At 48.1% G+C, this 18,141-nt stretch overlaps 1 protein-coding gene across 1 annotated transcript in view; it reads right to left on the bottom strand.

Annotated features, from left to right (window-relative positions):
- Nucleotides 1-687: 687 nt before the first annotated feature.
- The window catches only part of PFDN1 (prefoldin subunit 1), a 55,712-nt gene continuing 38,258 nt past the window's right edge, over nucleotides 688-18,141 (bottom strand). The window contains exon 4 of the mRNA XM_075009741.1: nucleotides 688-984. Coding sequence (XP_074865842.1) covers nucleotides 901-984 — 84 coding nt within the window. The 3' untranslated portion in view covers nucleotides 688-900. The remainder of the gene's footprint in view (nucleotides 985-18,141) is intronic.

Here is an 18,141-nt window from a genome sequence, read left to right as displayed (position 1 = left end):
TTTAGAGACAGGTTAAAGTTCAACAGAAATGGCTGAGAAAATCCATGCTCCCACCTCCTTTCCTACTCCAGGTTAGGAGCAGACCATCCACTGCTCATGCGCCTGCATTCTTCTGCACCGACTCGACCCTCGAGCTAGCTGCTTTTTGCTGCCATTCGCTTCTACGCTAGTTCTGCCAAAGGAAACACCAAGAGCCCTTGCAAAGCAGCTTGAAAAAGAGACAGCAAGTCCCTTCTCGCCCTCTGCTCCTTAGGAGACAGTGTGAGGCTTTTACCACCACAACAAGCAGCCCACCAGCTCTGACCTCAGACAAGCCTCCCCTCTTGAGCACTGTGTGCCAGGACCACGGATGTCACTCCCTCTGCTACACCTAAGAGTGACCAGCTGCTGCATTAGTTCTCACCTCCGATCTACGGGGAGAACTTCCAGGGAGCTCTGCATGCTGGGTGGTGCCGAACTCCCGACAATCCAGCCCTCACAGAGCAGTTCCACTCCTAACGAGAACTGCTGAGTGCTTTGCAAATCTGGGCCTGATCGGGTTCTGAGCTATTGAAATCTAACCCCCCACTAAGCAAAAAGGATGACACCTGAAGCAGCAGAGGGTGTACCCCGCTGGGAAGCCAATGCTAAGACCACCACAACTGGCATAAAAGGCACACTGGTCTGCTAGATGCAGGAATCAGTGAATGCAGCAAGCAGCAAGGAGAGTTTATTACGACATCCAAATATACACTGTGTGAGAGACACCAGCCGACGCATTCAAACACAAACTCCTCCCCTCAGCAGGCAGCGGCAAACAGAACAAGGACGTCTCTTCCGAAGACATCCTGGTTCCAGCTGATCAGTGCAGGCACCAGTGAAATGGAGCAACTCAGCTGCGGCTTTGGGGGAGCCACATCCCTATTGTGCTCTTCGGGCCATCAACATTTCTCGGATGTTATCTTCAGCGTCCTTCACACTCCGCTCCAGGTATGACTTCCGCTGCTGCAAGGCATAAGAACCGGAACAGACTCAGCAGCCATATCATCCCAACACAACCATCTGGTTTAGAGCAGTGGCTGAACCTGTGCTTTCCAGGGCAGGGTGTGAACCACATCCCACCACAGACACAAGGCGTACATTGTCTGGGCACCATGCGAGTCCTGAGTGATGGTGAACAGAAGTCCCAGCATAGCCTGGTTCACACACCAGGGCTGTAGAGGGTTATTTCTGAATAGTTTCAGCATTTATGACATATTTGGGCACTGTCATATTTATTTGGTTAATGTGCATTTCATACCTTTATGGACATCGTATTCATAACTGTCATTACAAAGCACTGAGAAGCGATTAACTTTATTGCAGTTAGTTTGGCCAACAGATCTATAAACTCACATCTTGAGCACGAAACAAAGGAAAAGAAAAAGCACTTCTGTATTATGTTGTGAAATAGCTCTCTGTACTTTGCGTGCTCACATCTAACGAATCAACCGCCAAAAGGCCCATAAAATGATCTATTCCACTCAGCTAATACCAGAACTGCCATAAAATCATCTTCCAGCCCGGTCAGGTTTTCAGAAATTGGATCACCTTCTACCCCCTCTCTCTGAGGTGAGTGTTCTAACCCTCCCTCACAATCAAGAGATACTTATTTAAAAAAAAAACACCTCACCCTGAATTAGGCTAAACGTGGCAGGGAAATGAACAAACTGTGTCCCGGAAATAGGAATTCGGCTGGCAGCATTTTCCTCCTCCTCTGCGTAGCCCTAGCAGGCTGGAGTCATTTCTTTGGACTGTTCTCTCCCGGTTTGCAGACAGCGCTGGCACAGCTCCAGAGGGAGGACTCCAGAACCACAAAAAGCATTTTTTCTGGAGTGAAATGACCACTGAATCCCAGAGGCAGAGCTTTAGATGCGAACTCACTTCATTAACCCCTGCAAAGAAGGCTCAAGGAGGCTCACAAAGACCCTGTCTTTCAGAGGAGTGACCCATGAGCTCCGAGGACACTGGTGAGGAATGTAACAAGGTAACCATAAATGCCATTTTAAAACCCAACAAACTGTGACAGGTGTCAATATCCAGCTTGGTTCACAGCTGCCTCCCATACTCTATCCCTCCAGAATTATGGGTGCCCCCAGGTGACCGAAAAAAACCAAGAGGCCTGTTGACAGCAATGTTCCCTCTACTTCTTTTCATCCATGTGTGGAATCAAGTTTGTTATGTGCACCAAGGAAGGGAGGGATGTGCACCATCAGTAAAAACATGCTGGCAACTGTGGGGGCTCAACTGGGCAGCACCTGAATCTCCTTGGCAACTGCCCAAGCGCTGCACTCACAGGGAACACTGACGGACACCCTTCATTTCACTGAATTGTAGGGGTGGGCAAGATATGGCCCATGGGCTGGGTCCAGCCTGCCAAGCTGCCAGATCTGGCCCACGGACTGCCCTGCTGGGATCTGCAGCACACTGTAAGAAGCCACTTAAAGCAGCTTCCTGTTCTGTGTAGCGCTCTGCTCCAGACCTCAGGGGGACACTTCATGTGCTGGCACTGCCCCGCCCTCCAGGTGAAAATCTCTAAGCTCCCATGTTCTGGCCAATAGGACGTTTTGCTGGGGGAGAGGGGGGTGAGAACAGAGCATGAAGCCTTCCCGATCACTCAGTGTCCGGAGCAGAGGGCAGACATGCAGCAGGATTGGTCGGGGACTGCAGCAGGAAAGGAGCCTGCCTCAGAGGGCTGCTGGCTGGGAGCTGCCTAGGTAAGAGCCCAAGCTCCACGACGAGGACAGAAGCTGAGCCAGCCTGCGTGTGGATCAGCCTTTTATATGCACAGCTGTAGGGATAGCTGGGGGGAACAGAAGCTGAGCCAGCCTGTGTGTGGAACAGCCTTTTAAACACGGAGAGGCAGTAAGGGAAACCACCTGATCCCAGCTCAAGCAGGGTTAGGGGCTGTACCACCTACTCCCTACTTACTTGGTTGGGGGGGCCTGTGAGTAACCAGTAGCAATCGGTCAGTCATGTACCCAAATACTCCATCACATCCCTAGTATGGGGGGAACCTCCCCCAAACGGCATGCGGCTGGCTCACACACCCCAAGGCTGGGACAAGCTGCCACAACGCAGGAAATTCCAGGTTAAAGCTCCAAACCAGACTGACTCCTGTCAGGCATTGCCAAGACACAGAGGAACTGGACGCATGAGAACATGAAGCTATGAGACAATCCTGCCAACATCCCCTTGTGTGCACACTCTCCCAGCCAGACTCCAGCAGAGGCACATGTGACTGAAAAGCCTGCTAGAAGCTTTTAGTTAAACTCAGCTGTGCAGCACAAGTCTGCACACTACTGAGGACAATTTGGGTTCCCCTGCCCACAGCCGCAGCCCTTCAGTGAAATAGCCAATGAGGAGAGCCCAACAAAGAGCTTATGGAGGTACCTGCACAAATGAAGCAGAAGGGTTAGGTGATGAGCTCATGGTCACAGAAGCAGTGTGTGTCAGAGTGGTGGTTAGCCCTCCACATCCTCTATAGTCATGCTGCCAAACCAAGATGGATGTGGCTGGCTTTAGCTCCAACATGATCCACCCCTACCAAGTTACTTGCTAACCAAATGTTCTGTTAGCTGGTAACACATGAAACCTCCGTCTGTTTGTCCTCAAGGCACATACCTATGACAAAATTTAATTTTATAAACCTTCCCTCAACAGATGCAAAGTGAGGAAATGGAGGGGTTGTATCATTTCTATTTAGGTCATTAAAGAACTCACTTAATGCCACGACACATAACCGATCATTAGCACTGTCAGTCTGTCTTTATGCACTGAATAGGATTGCAAACCTCCATTGGGAGGAAACCCAAAGACCCGTGGGCCTTGCTTCTGATGAGTAAAAGTACAAGGACACAGCCCTGAGGTATTCTTACTCTGGGTGTAGACAGTGAGGCACGGCTCTTCAAATAACCTTCTACACTCCCCCACTCGGCCTCTTGTCCATTGGCAGCATGTGGTCTCCAGCTGGCAGAGGGCTGAGCACAGGAGGTGAAGCAGTCCACCAAAGGGGACATTACTTGAAGAGCCAGATCAGATCAACACTATGGAAATTCAGGTGAGGGCATCTGGGAGAGCTGAATGGCCTGTAACTGCGTTCCCACCCCATTACATGGTTTGCAGGATCCAGTCCCATAGCTGAGAGGGTCTGCTACCTGTCCCGAGTCAGACCCAAGGTGGCCTGGCTTCCTCCCAGCACAAGGCTGTCCTAGCACAATCCTCTTCATGAGGTCTGCGCTCCCACAGAGAGAGCAACACTGGGCACACAATGGTCTCCGGGAAGCCTTCAAGCTGACAATGCCAGCAGTGGAACAGAAAGGCAGTGAAGGCAGCCTTGGACTCAGCCGCGAGGTGGAGGCCTCAGCTGCAGATAAAGGGAAATGGAGAAGGCTGGGGCAAAGAGGGAACCAAACACATTTGCAAACAGCCTTGCAATGCACTATCAAGTATCCAGGCCACTCCTTGTGCCCCAAGGGAGGGGTTCACCAGAAGGAAGAAGTGAAGCACCAGAACACAACCCAAAGAAGGTAGCTGTACAGATACCTCCAGCCGTGAGCAGCCCGAAGGGCCAGGGTTATGGTGGCGCATTACATTTGAACTAAGAGCCAAGCTCTAAAGAACTGTGTGGTATCGACTAGTGCTTCATTTCCATTGCAAAGGGAAATCAAGGTGTCCCCTCCCCTCAGAACCTTGGGCTGGTGTGTGTTGAGTAATCACAGACCCTATCAGGAACTTGCGTGTAAACTCCTCCTTGTTCCCTAATTACCAGGGCCTAGAGAGGAACTTGGGGTGACTCCCTGGCCCAGTCTTTGCTGGGGACAGCAAGAGAGAATTACACAAGCTGATCTGAAAAACAGTTTGCCTGGTCAGAGCCATTTAAAAACCCACCTGATGAGTCTTGAATAGAGTTAAGTCACCTCTAAGGCCAACTCTGCTGACACAGCCACTTTTGATTGGTCCTAGTTGGGGCAATAAGTGAATCATTAATTGGTAGCATTATCAGAAACTCTACCAACCTCTTGTGACAATGCACCCATTATTACAGGCTGTGCCAGGATCCTCAGGGTCCGGAGTCGCATGTCATTGGCCTGGTTAACTGACCACCAACAGAAAAAGGCTGCAAGGTATTAAAATTCATAGTCTGCTGCTTCACTTGAGTTTCATGCTACCCTTTAAAGAAACGCCCTCGTAAAGAGGTACAGCTGTATCCCCAGGCACACGCAGGCATGCGTGTTTCAGTCAATGGATGTGTTTGTATTCATTGGACAAAACCAAAAACCCACCACTTTGCCCAAGTCGCCTCCCCAGCTCAGCATTTTACTTCAGTTCTACAGTGCTTTTAACCTCTGCACCTCGAACCGACTGTGCGGAGGCGCAGCAGGGCACTGACCCTGCAGGACAAGGACCTACACTCGGGAATCAAGCTCTCAGTACTGGAAAGACAGCTGCTGTGTTCTACCCCAGAGATGGCTGCATAACGCGGCTCAGAGCAGAGAATGGAAAAACACCCTATCCGATTGAAACTGCTTACACATCAGCGGAAGTGCTTTCCCACCTACCTCCCCCAGCAGCAACAGTGAGGTCAACTGAAGAATCATCCCGTTGACCTAAGTGCCTCTATGCTGCGGGCCGGGCTGTACACATGAGATCAATCTAAAGTTTAAGTGTAGACCTGGGCTTATTTGCTGCTGTTGCAAGGGGCGGGGGGTGTAAAAGGTTAAGTTGCATGAAGAGATTGGGTTGCCAGCTGATGGCTATGTCTGGAACAGAGCTGGTCCCTTTCAGAAGGGCTCTCCCATGCCCCAGTCAGCAGGTGCAAACGACTCCTTATTTAGCTTACTATGTATGAATTTATGAGTCAGGACTCTGCTACCAAGAAATAACTTGATTATTCTAGCGAAGCTCCTTTGGCCCAGGCTACTGCAAGTAGTTTAACGTCTCACTGCCAAAGTGCAACAAGATCAGGAAATAAGCTTACATCATGTGCCACGCAAATGAATCGTCCGGCACTCAAAATTACCAAGGACTCCTGTGCATCTCAGTTCCCAGGGCTTACCGGGCTTAATTTGAAAGGAAACGGTTTTCAGCCGTTTCAGAAACGAGACAGTTTTTAATGGCACTTGCCTTTAATGGATATTTACAGGGCAGCCAAATATGGAGGAGTGACCTGACGTTACACCCCTCTGGCATGTGGCACAGTCTGTTAATTATTGCCAAGCTGAGGAGCTGAAGCATAAGGCTGCCTTGAAAGCAGCTGAATGCACAAGGGAAGTATTTAATGAGATCTGTAGTTCTACGCCTTTGGAATAGGGCAGAGTTCACATTTGATTTCAAAGAAAAACCCCTCCCTGGGTCAGAGAGGAAGGGCGGAAGAGATGACTATGGGAATAAACCTGAATGGCTGAATTTGCAAGTATTGCTAACTCCATCATGAACACCAAGCTTATGTCATCACCCCCCCCACCCGTTACAGAACTGGAATCCTGCCTGCCACTCCCACTTCATCAAGCCGTTTCCCCCACACTAGCATGGGGCCATGGGGAAAGAGTATTGCCCACCATGGCATGATCGCCGTGCTATTTAGAGCAAATCTATGCCACACGGTCGAGCCCCAATGGGTCAACTGAGCATGTCCCCACTAGGTCATCAGCAAAATCTCCCAGAAGTTCAACCCTGATCAGGTTGATCTTCCAGTAAGTACAGACGTACCCTACAAGGCTGCTTTGATTGCTCTGCTTTGTCTTGTCAGCAGCACAAGACAGATGTTGTAAATAATATATAAGAACTAGGGGACACCAAATGAAATGAATGGGCAGCAGGTTTAACAAAAAAAAAAAAAAAAAAAAAAAAAAAAAAAAAAAGGAAATTCTTCTTCACATAGAGCACAGTCAACCTGTGGAACTCCTTGCCAGAGGAGGCCATGAAGCCTAGAACAACAACAGGCTTTAAGAAAGAGCTAGCTAAATTCATGGAAGTGAGGTCCATTAATGGCTAGTAGCCAGGATGGGGAGGAATGGTGTCCCTAAGCCTTTGTTTGTCAGAAGCTGGAGATTGATGGCAGGAGAGAAATCGGTACCTGTTCAGTTCATTCGCACTGGGGCACCTGTTATTGGCCACTGTTGGCAGACAGGATACTGGGCTGGATGCACTTCTGGGCTGACCCAGCAAGGCCGTTCTTATGTTCTTAAATACCTGGCCTCACACTCTAACCTTGCAGTAGTGGACACACAATGTGACCTTGTGTTTTATATCCCTCCTCGGTGACATGCTGCCCCCTTGTTTTCTGATCTAAGCAATGCTATTTGGACTCAACAGCAGCCGAGGAACTGCACTCTGTTTAATGAAGAAGCTGTTAGCAGATACTCCCTCAAGAAGTTGATGGAGTATCTATGGTCTGAAGAAATGGGTCTGTCCCACAAAAACTCATCTAATAAATTATTTGGTTAGTCTTTAAAGTGCTACTTGACTGCTTTTCTGTTCCCTCAAGAAGGAAAGAGCACAGACTCTCCCTCTCTTTGGCAATCCAGGAACAAGTTTCCTGCATGGTGCAGGTAAATTGGGGTTCAATGCATTGGCTATTCCTCTGGAAAGTTTTTATGACACTAAAACCTCTTAGTTATGAATGACTGAAATGGTGTCATTCTGAAACAGGCAGGCAACCTGACACATTCTTAACAGGTTAAAGAGGTAGCATGCAGGCATTCCACAGAAAGGGAAAAACCTATGACTCAGACCCAACTCCAATGAGTTAGATTTCCTGCAGGCTTATGGCTTAGATACTGCCCTTGCATTAAGAGAAACTAGGATGGGTTGCATATTTATGGAGAATCCTAAATCCCATCCTCAGGAGAGGATGTACTACCAACATGTCCATTGGCTTTTGCCTAATGGCACCAACCAGTGTGGCATACATTCTCTCTCCTATTAAACAGCCAGTATTACCTGTCTGCTCTCCATGATGAACTGGGCTGTGAAAGGCAGAACTCTAGATTATGCACAAGATTTAAAGACATAGTCTTTGATCAAATAATTCTTTATGAACTATTTTTCACAATTTTTGATGTCTGCATTGTGCTTCTCTCTGTGCTTGGACAATGAAAACAATTTACCAGCGTAGCCAGTTTCAGCCTCTAGTTCTCATGCATTAGCTCAATGCTTCAGCGTATGGGCTGCAAATACCAGAAGGGAACCTTTCAGTCCAAACAAACAAAAAAAACTCTGTGAAAATTTAAGTCAGTCCCAGAAGTTTCCTGCCTAATTTTAGGCTTTGTAAAACCTTGTTCCTACAAACCATAAATGATGAGCCTGAGGCAAGCTGGCAGCCTCCTTTCCTAAGGATGCTCTTCCTGCTGTGTCCTCTCCCAAGCATTACATCACATTCGAGAGTGTCAGCCTGCCAGTTGCTAGTACTTTATTCTCATGATCAGAAGCTTTCCTCAAGGAAGGCTCTGAAGTCGTTGGACATGACACAATGCCTCAAACAGCACCTCTGATGTAACTCATCTTGTGACATGGTCTTTATAAGCTTTTTGGCCGGGAGTTTCTGTATCTCTGAAGTTAATACGTGTCATTTTTTGCATTCCTCAAGGTCTGTGTGGGGCCACATTGGGAAAGTGATGAGATCCCAAGATATAGTTAGGCATACACACTTGTCTGGAGATAGATTTTCCCCTAGTGGGAAGGAAATCCTACTGCCCCACCACCAGGAGCCAGACAGGAGTGGTATGAGGTTACCCTCACTCAACAGGGCTGCAGCCGCCATCCGGGTGGTTGAAATTGTCCTCATAACCCAGGCTGGAGAAAAGGAGACTTTTTTCTGCTGTCCTCAAAGAGACTGGCAACGAAGTGAAGTATTTGTGGCTACTCATCTTCTTTTAAAAGGACAGGTCTGAGGTGTTTTGCCATTTATCTGGCCAGAGTGAAACCTAATTAGCCAAACAGCTTAGCCCACATAATGCCAGACTGGGCTTTTGCTGCTACCTGTATGTCTTGGGGAAATTCAGAACACTGCAATCAGTGGGCTGGTTTTCGAGCATTCACATGGGGACACACCATTTCCCAAATTCTAATTCTTTCGAAAGCACCTTCTTCCCAAAAAAAGTTGGGAACATTCCCGTCACTGCAATGAGTGTCTCTGGTGAAGCTCTGCAGAAGCATCACTGAAGCTTTTTAAGTGAGACCCACAATTAACGTGTAACTCTAGGCAAAGTAAAGCGTGAACAAGGGAAGGCCAAGATGCAGTCATGGCAACACCCCTGAATTCCTGAGAACTGAGGTGTGGTTCAATGACGCTGACTCATGGCTCGGTCAGTCAGGGCACAGGTAAAGGCATGCCTGGGTCTAGGCAACATAAATAACGATTTCCTGTTCCCACCTGGGGAGGGGGTTGGGGAGCAGGAAACACTGATTACCCCCACAATAAACTGCATGGAGTAAGGGCTAGTGGGGAGTGGCAGGATGGGCCACAGTGACTAAGAAGTGAGTCCAGAGATATTAGACTCATGAGTATGGATTGCCTATGTGAGTAATGCTATCGCAGAGAAAGCAGAACTGAGGAAGTACTGGCCATTGCCTCAGCTAATGTCTCGCTATGCATTGCAAGCACTCCTTCCAATGGCTCAATACTCTGTTTCCAAACTATAAAGAATGATTTTGTAACTTACCAACTTTGTGGAAAAGACATTTTAAATGTATTCATAAAAAGAGGCTCCGCTCCTATCAAAGGAAATAGCAGTCACTCATCGGCTACTACTATTCCCTCTTCTAAGGGCATGCTGTGAAGCTGAAAATCATATTTAAAAAAATGTGGCCAAAATTTTCAGACACCTGTACCTAAAAAGTTCAGCTCTGCATTCCACACCTAGATACTAAATCAGAAGCAGACTTTGTTTCTAGCCTGTTTCACATTTTAACTCCCCTGCACTAGAACTGAAGGCTGGTTTGCAAACAGTGCAAGGGTGGGTGATTTTTTAAAAGCTCCTTCCATTGGAATTTTTTTAAATGATAGAAACATTTCAATTACAGAGTATATTTTTTCACCAAATCTACATCCTGGGACAAATTTGGCCAGAGACCATCCCTTCAATAAGTTCTCAGAATGTTTTTAAATTAATTGATCAGCAACTATGTCAATCATTTTCCTAGTTTCAAATCTACAACATGTTTATACAATTTAAAAAAAAAGAGTCAGGAAAACCATCAAAGGTCCAAAAGACAAAACACAACGGTGACCATATGGAACAGGGTGCAATTTCAAACTTTTCAGTGTATAAAATCAACATGTTTATTTTGTACCATTGGCAGCTCAATGGAAGATTGGTTGAGTGAATTATTAATATAATAATCAAGCAGCTATCTTGGATAACTTGCAGGCCTTACACAAATCACTATTAATGAAAATTTATTCCAAATTAAAGGCCTGACCCAAAAAAGACATACACACTAGTAATTGTATACATATTGGCTGTCCCCTTGAATTCACAATGGCCAAAAAACACTTCAATGTACAAAATAGGTGAAATGTTAAAGTCTAGAGCTCATGACTTCCCAGAGCTAAGCCACGGCCAGATCCTCTTAGAAAGCTGAAAGTCCCCTCTTTTATATGATCTAATTCTCCTATTTCTATCCCCACTGGATTTAAGGTTTTATACCTTGCAGCCTATTACTTGCACCTCACATACTATAAAAGCCATAATTTGCTGGCAATTTTAAAAACCCCGACACACTTTTCACCTGTGTTCTGAGTTTGAGAGCAGAAGTGATCTAATGCATCAGCCCCATCACAGCAGGGCATAGAAACTGACCTCCTGGCTGCATCACCATAATTACTGCAGATTAGAACTCCAGAGTCCCTTTCAATGGAAGGCTGTAATCAGGCAGCAAAACTACTCATCGAGGTCCCTTCCAGCTCTATGAGATATGTATGTATTACACAGATCACAGGTAAAGTTCTCTCTATTTCTCTTGTCCTACTCCTACGGTTACCCGCACAGAGTAAAAACCTGGAGGACCTAAGCAATAAAGAATTCAGTGCAGTATTAACTTTGTCCCATCTCTTGCAGCACTAACTAGAATTAATCCACATTTGTAAAGCAGCAACTACATGCCTTCTGTGCTCTGTAAAAGCAATGTTTTGTTCTTTGATCGTGACAGTTTCAGGCTGCTCCAATTTCTCCAATCTGGTTACAGAAACATATTTTTAAGCCATATATAGGGTAGATTCATAGCAGCAGCCCTCCCTGCATGTTCAACAGGCTACCACCACTGGGGAAAAACCTCCTTGTATAACTTCACACCTGCCAAAGGGAGCAGGGAAATGAGAACGGGTTGTGTAGGTTCCACTGCCAGAGCTGGGAGTACAGCAATGGAAGAGGAGGAGTTAATGTGGTGGAATCCCCTCCCCAGCCATGCACTGCGGTTCTTCAGTCCAGTAGCTGCCACATGCAACGGAGAGAGACAGGAGGGGTGAGCAAAGCCTAAGGACAGGGAGAGCCTATCTATGCATTCTGCAATTTTTCCGCCAGTGCCTCAGATGCACTTCAGGACACTTTCCTCTGGAGGAATTCTAATAGATCTTCTTAGGTGGACAGAATTCTGATACCAAGTTTTCTAATGCATTTCAGAGTGAAGCATCCAGACAGAAGCCTGCAACCATGCTGGTAACAGCAGCTGGGAGTTAGCAACATGTATTGGTGCAAAGATCTCAAAGCAAGCCTCTTTGCCACAGACGTACCTCATTGGCTGGCTGAGCTCTGCGGAGAGCATTGAAATTGCCGTGGCGGCACAGGGGCCAGGTTACGCGAGGCTTTCAGCATGTCCAACTTCATTCAAACAATGCAGATAACTCCAAATACCACAAAGCCATTAGAGTCAGAACAACACAGCACTCACTGCGAAGCCTGGTACTGTCAGGGGAGGGTAGATTCCCTGGGGGCCAAACAAATCCAGGCTTCATCAAGCCATGGAGTGACAAAGACAAGAATCGCAACACTTCGTAGGGAAGGAGGAGGCAGAAATCTGCCCTGGAGCCTTCCACACCATCATAAATAACAGACTTTGGGAAAGTCTGGGAACAATACAAGATACTCCCAAAGAGTTCAAACAGCCAAATATTATATGCAGCAAGGCATGAATGTGTACAGCCCTGCCTACGCAATGGACATGTTATAAACTAGCACCAGTTCTGCTCCCTTAGCACTGGAGGCAATGGTGCTCAAAATACCAGCAGCTCCACTACATTAGGGCTCCCAGTGATACTCAAAGTTTAACTGAACTGGTGTTAGCAATGGTACGAAACATTCGCAAGAGGTCCACAATGGAGCTGGGGCCATAAGGCCAGCACTCAGACTGACCAGCACTCAGACTGACCAGCACTTCTGGGCATGCTTGGAACAGTTCTCAAAACTGACAGCCTGTTTCTACTCTATGTATTGTTGCTGTTTAATTGTACAAAACAGAGCGGGGGGTGGCAGGGGAGCGACACCACACAACCAAAATAAAATCTACTCTAGAATAAAACACAGAGGCCGATTCTTGAGAGCATTCCCCCAACACAAGCATAAGCAGGGCCATTCATTATTCTCCTCCCTTTAAAAACCCTACACACTCCAGACCATTGGCCTGCTCCATGGATCAACAATAGGATAAGGAGCTTGGCAGTGGTAAACTACAAGATTAAGTTCGGTCCAGCTCATTAGTATTGTAACACTGTTACCTTCTGACGGTGGCTTAGTGGCCTGTGAAATGAACTGAGGGTTCAGACTAGTTTTTAAGCTTTCACATTAAACATCACACTTGCTACTGGCACCTACCTTGACAGTCTCAGTATGGAAATCAGGTCCCTTCCTCCCTTTTGGAGGTGGCCCCTCGAGAGCAGAGTGGAAGCATATTGCCAAGTGAGGGAAAAACCATTACTGCCTTAACTGTGCGATCCCCCTGACAGAGATCTTTTCACCACCACTACGCTTACTATTTTAATTCTCATGTAGCGTGAAGAAGCCTTGGCAAATCCAGAGACTCCTTATCTGATTGAGATGTTGCTAGTCTCTGACACCTGCAGTTAGGCCATTCTTTCATCCAAAGATCCTGTGGTGCCTGTCAAATATAACAAACCCATACACCAATTCTGAGAGGGGCCTATGGTGCTTATTTTACAGAGGATGAGCAGGAGGCACAGAGAAATTGCTAGCTTCCCAAGATCACTATGTGCAGGGGGAAAAACAACGTCCATGCCCTGATATCCGGCCTCCCTAACAATCATTCGATCCCACTGCTACAGCATGAACCTTTCCTTTTACTCTACCATGAAGGAGGCTGGCAAAGTTCAGCTCATCCTCTTGCTCCAGGAGACCAACAGTGTTAGACGGACCCCTAAAATATTAGGTTCCATGTCATCATGGCAAAGGGCAGGTGAACTGATCCTGAGCCTGGATCGGGACAATTTTAAATGGCTTCTCAGAAGCCGCACAGCAAAATTTCTGTCAAAACAAAAAAGCAGTCATGTAGCACTTTGAAGACGAACAAAATTAGATGGATCTGCATTGCGGACGGCTGAATGCAGTGCCTTGCATGTTGAATAGTGACAGAGAGAGAGCCACGTGGAAGTGCTACGTAACTGCTTTTCTGTTAGTTAGCTGTTACTCTATCGCTCTGTCACTAAGCAAAATTTCAGCATTCGAACGCAATCCCTTTTTATTCTCCTGTAGTTTTCCAGGAGTGTCACGTTTGCTGCAGATTTTGCCCTACAGCAGCAGTTTATAACCTCTAGTACACGTGCATGGAGTATTCATGTTTGGGAAATGTGAGACACACAACAATGTTCTTGTCAGCACTTTAAAAAAAGAAACCCCATTCAACAAGAATGGAAGTGGCTTGCTTCTGCCCTTTCTATGAGGGAACTAAATTCAGCAAGTGGCACACACCGGAGAAAGCTGCCACAGAGCAGCCTCCCCCATACTTGTTATTTTTAGCAATTTAGTCTGACAACGCCTGACAACTAAACATGCCGAGAATAGCAGGACGGAGGGAGGGGGATTATCAGATACTACAAGTGAAAAAACACAGCAATAATCACTTCCTCCAGGCCGAAGGAAGAATCATTTTCCATGTCTTTATAACATCACAGAGTGTGGTCTTTTTAAAATGCCACATTTCAAAACAGAATCCATCTAGCCCTACAATGGAAACGGATAACATTTCCTGAAACAAAACATTGTTCCACCCCTACCATATCATGTTTCCTTAAAAACAAAGGAAGAAAAACATTACTAGGTTTTTCTCTTAATACTGCACAAACATTGTTGAGCTAAAAAGGGTTACGGTCACCCTTTTAGAATGCTTTTGAAAGAGATATTGCACACCCCTCTAATACAGGGTAAAGTAACAAGAGAATTGATATTATCAAGGCTGGAAAAATCCAATTGCTACTGGTGAGTGGAATGCGCCCCATGCAAGTATGTGAGCTCAGGGCATCAATCTCCACAGAATTGAGGAAGTTGGGTTTTTGTTTTTATATTGCCTTATAGTCCCCACCTTACAAGCATGTGCATACAAGTCCCATTAATTTCAGGACTGGACACAAAGGTGAAGCTAAGCTCCTTAAGTGTTTGCAAGATTGACCTCACGCTAGCAAAGACCATTTTCAAATGACCACTGAATATAAGCTGCCTTTTTAGGGTTTGCACATAGACAGGTCTAGCTCCCCTGCCACAGTTCACCGCTTTGCCATGCAATGGAGATTGCCGTGATCCCTGCAAATTTCAGATATGTCGTTGGACTGCGCCACAAAACACTAGGAGCAGCAGCAAGCGTTGGCACTGGAACTATTCACAGGGAAGTGGGACATGGGACAATGAAGAGAGGAGTGAAGAGAATAGCAGAGACTTTTCTTCCGCTCTATGAGTCCTCACAGCACTAAGGAGACTTCAGAGATGGGAGGAAAGGCAACAAATGTCTTCTGCAGGTCAAAGGGTTGGTGTGAGCTTCAAGTTCATCAGACACTTACTAATCAGGAGGAAATATGAGAGCTGGGTCTCCAAGCACAGTTCCAGAACAGCACCCTGGTAGACTCCCAGCACCCCTCCTCAGCCCAATTCTTGCTCTCACTAATGTTCTGAATATTTTTGAGCTCTGAGTGTTATCCCACCATTTTTCATCTTCTTAAGAACTGTACACTTTTTCTCTATACAAGTGAATTCAAGAGGCTGTGCCCCTAAAAGTGGCTTCCAATGCAGCTGAGTCTCAAAGGCTCCTAATGGGCCAGCCTTGTTATTTTCATTTAGATTGAAGTTGGTATAAAGTTAGGCAGTTCTAGTTCTGATTCAAAGAGTGGCCCAAAACCCTCCAAAGGAACCTCCAATTCTTTTCTGAATTGAGTGTGGAGCCCTTAGTAAGGGAAGCAGAAACAGCACAAACAAGCCCTGAAACAAACGTCGAGTTTTACATCACAGGCTCGATGTACAGTCGTTCACTACTGCAGGGCGGTGAATGTAAAAATGTGCAACTAGCGCCTCCGGAGAGCACCGAGAGTGTGATTCTTATAAGTACTAAGCACCCAACAGCTCCCAACACACCTATGGCCAGATTTCCAAGAGAGCGCAGTAACCAACGGGCACCCACCCTAGTGAAAACCTGGCCCTGCTTCCCAGGGCTGAGCACTTAGGAACATTCCAGCTTACGTCAGCAGTATACTTCTCATGTCAGCCTGATAACAGCTCTGCAATACTAAGCCACAATTGTCTCATACAGCTCCCAACAATGCCCTGGATCAGCCACTTTGAGGTTGTGATTTCTCAGAGCACCTAGAGCAGTGGTTCTCAAATTGTGGGTCGTAACCCCATTTTAATGGGATTGAAAGGTTTGCTTAGACTTGCTGGAGTCCAGAGCCAAAGCCTGAGCCCAACTAATCAGGGCTGATGCTGTGATGGGGTTCAGGGGTCCCTCTGCACTGCACCCCGTCCGCTGGCAGGAGTGACTCTCACTCAGCAGGTACAACAGGAGGTTTATTGAGCAACAGATGCCCAGTTTCTCACAGAAGCGACAGTACAGCAGTCAGAGACAGTCCTTCCAACCCGTCCTGGGGAGAAGACCCCGAGGGGTGCCCCTCTGGGGTGTAGCTTTCCCCCTCCTCAGGCTGGCTGCCCTCCAGCTCTCTCGTCCCCTAGCCTCTAACTGCCGCCCCCGATTCAAAAACCCAGCTCGACTCCTCCCTCCTCTTTGTTCAGGGCAGAGGTGTTACCTGCCAGTTGTAGCCCCAGGGTCTTCCTCAGCCACTGGGAGCTGATCTGCTTGCCTCTCACATCCAGCCTGACTCACCCATGCACTCCTCTGACTCCATCACATCTCTCCCCCCTTCCAGACCGAACTGAGCGGGGTCACTTAGCCAGTGACGTGGGGAAGTTCGGGGCCCTGCCTGCGTGACAGGGCATCGGCTATGGTGTTGTTGTTCCCCTTCACATGGACCACCTCCATGTCGTAGTCCTGCAGGAGCAGACTCCACCGCAGGAGCTTGGAGTTGGCCCCTTTCATGTGATGCAGCCAGGTCAGGGGTGAGTGATCGGTGTACACGGTGAAACGCCGTCCAAACAGGTACGGCTGCAGCTTCCCCAGCGCCCACACCATGGCCAGACATTCCTTCTCTGTGGCTGCGTAGTTCTGCTCCCGGGGCAGCAGCTTCTTACTCAGGTACACGATGGGGTGTTTCTCCCCTTTGTCAGTCACCTGCATTAGCACAGCCCCCAGCCCCACATCTGAAGCATCGGTGAACACCAGGAAGGGTTTGTTGAAGTCTGGATTTGCCAGCACTGGGGCCTTGACCAGAGCCTCCTTCAGTATGCCGAGGGCCTCTTGGCACTGCTCGGTCCAGACCACCTTGTCAGGCTTTCCCTTTTTACACAGCTCCGTGAGGGGGGCTGCGATGGAGCTAAAGTGGGGCACAAACCTCCGGTAGTACCCCGCCATCCCAGTGAAGGCCTGGACCTGCTTCTTGGTCTGGGGTGTTGGCCAATCTCTGACAGCCTCCACTTTAGCTGGCTCTGGCTTTAAGCAGCCGCTGCCCACCTTGTGGCCCAGGTAGGTCACCTCAGCCATTCCCACCTTGCATTTCCCTGCCTTAATAGTCAGACCAGCCTTCTGGAGTCAGTCCAGCACCTGCTTGACCTGGGACACATGGTCCTCCCACCTCTGGCTGAAGATGCAAATGTTGTCCATGTAAGCCAGGGCAAAGCTCTCCATCCCTTTCAGTAGCTGGTCCACCAGACGCTGGAAGGTAGCAGGTGCCCCCTTGAGGCCAAAGGGCAGGACCAGGAACTCGTAGAGCCCCACAGGGGTGATGAAAGCCGACTTGAGCCGGGCATCTTGGTCTAATGGCACTTGCCAGTACCCCTTGGTGAGGCCTATGGTAGTGAGGTAACGGGCTCCCCCCAGCTTGTCTAAAAGGTCATCAGGCCTGGGCATGGGGTGGGCGTCCGATACAGTGATGGCATTAAGCTTGCGATAGTCCAGACAAAACCAAACAGACCCATCTTTTCTAGGGACTAACACCACGGGAGAGGCCCAAGGGCTGGAGGAGGGTTGGATCACCCCCAGAGCCAGCATGTCTTCAACCTCCCGCTCTATGTCCCGAGCCGTCTTCCCTGTAGCTCTGAATGGCACAAACTTGATAGGGCCGTGGGTGCCTGTCTCTATTCAGTGGACAGCTAGGTCAGTGCGTCCGGGTCTGTCCGAGAACAGCGGTTGGTGTGAATGCAGCACCTCCTTGATCTCCGTCTGCTGGGCAGGGGTCAGCTGGTCTGAGAGGGGAATAGACTCCAGCAAGGAGCCGGCTCCAGTCCTTGTGAGCAAATCCACCAAGGGATCATCCCCCTGCCCCTCCCAGTGTCTGCACATGGCCAGCACCAAGTTCTCCCTGTCCCAGTAAGGTTTCATCATGTTCACATGATAGACCCGGTGGCTGTGGGCCCGGTTCGACAGTTCCACCACATAATTCACGTCATTTAGCTGTTTGATGACCTTGAAGGGCCCATCCCAGGCTGCTTGCAGCTTGTTCCGCCGCACAGGTACAAGGACCATCACTTGGTCCCCGGTGGCATAGGCTCGGGCCCTGGCGTTATGGTCATACCAGAC

Source organism: Carettochelys insculpta, chromosome 15 (genome assembly GCF_033958435.1).
Source record: "Carettochelys insculpta isolate YL-2023 chromosome 15, ASM3395843v1, whole genome shotgun sequence".
Taxonomy (NCBI): Eukaryota; Metazoa; Chordata; order Testudines; family Carettochelyidae; genus Carettochelys; species Carettochelys insculpta.
The sequence above is the reverse complement of the archived record's forward strand: the minus strand, read 5'-3'. Positions and strand labels throughout refer to the sequence as shown.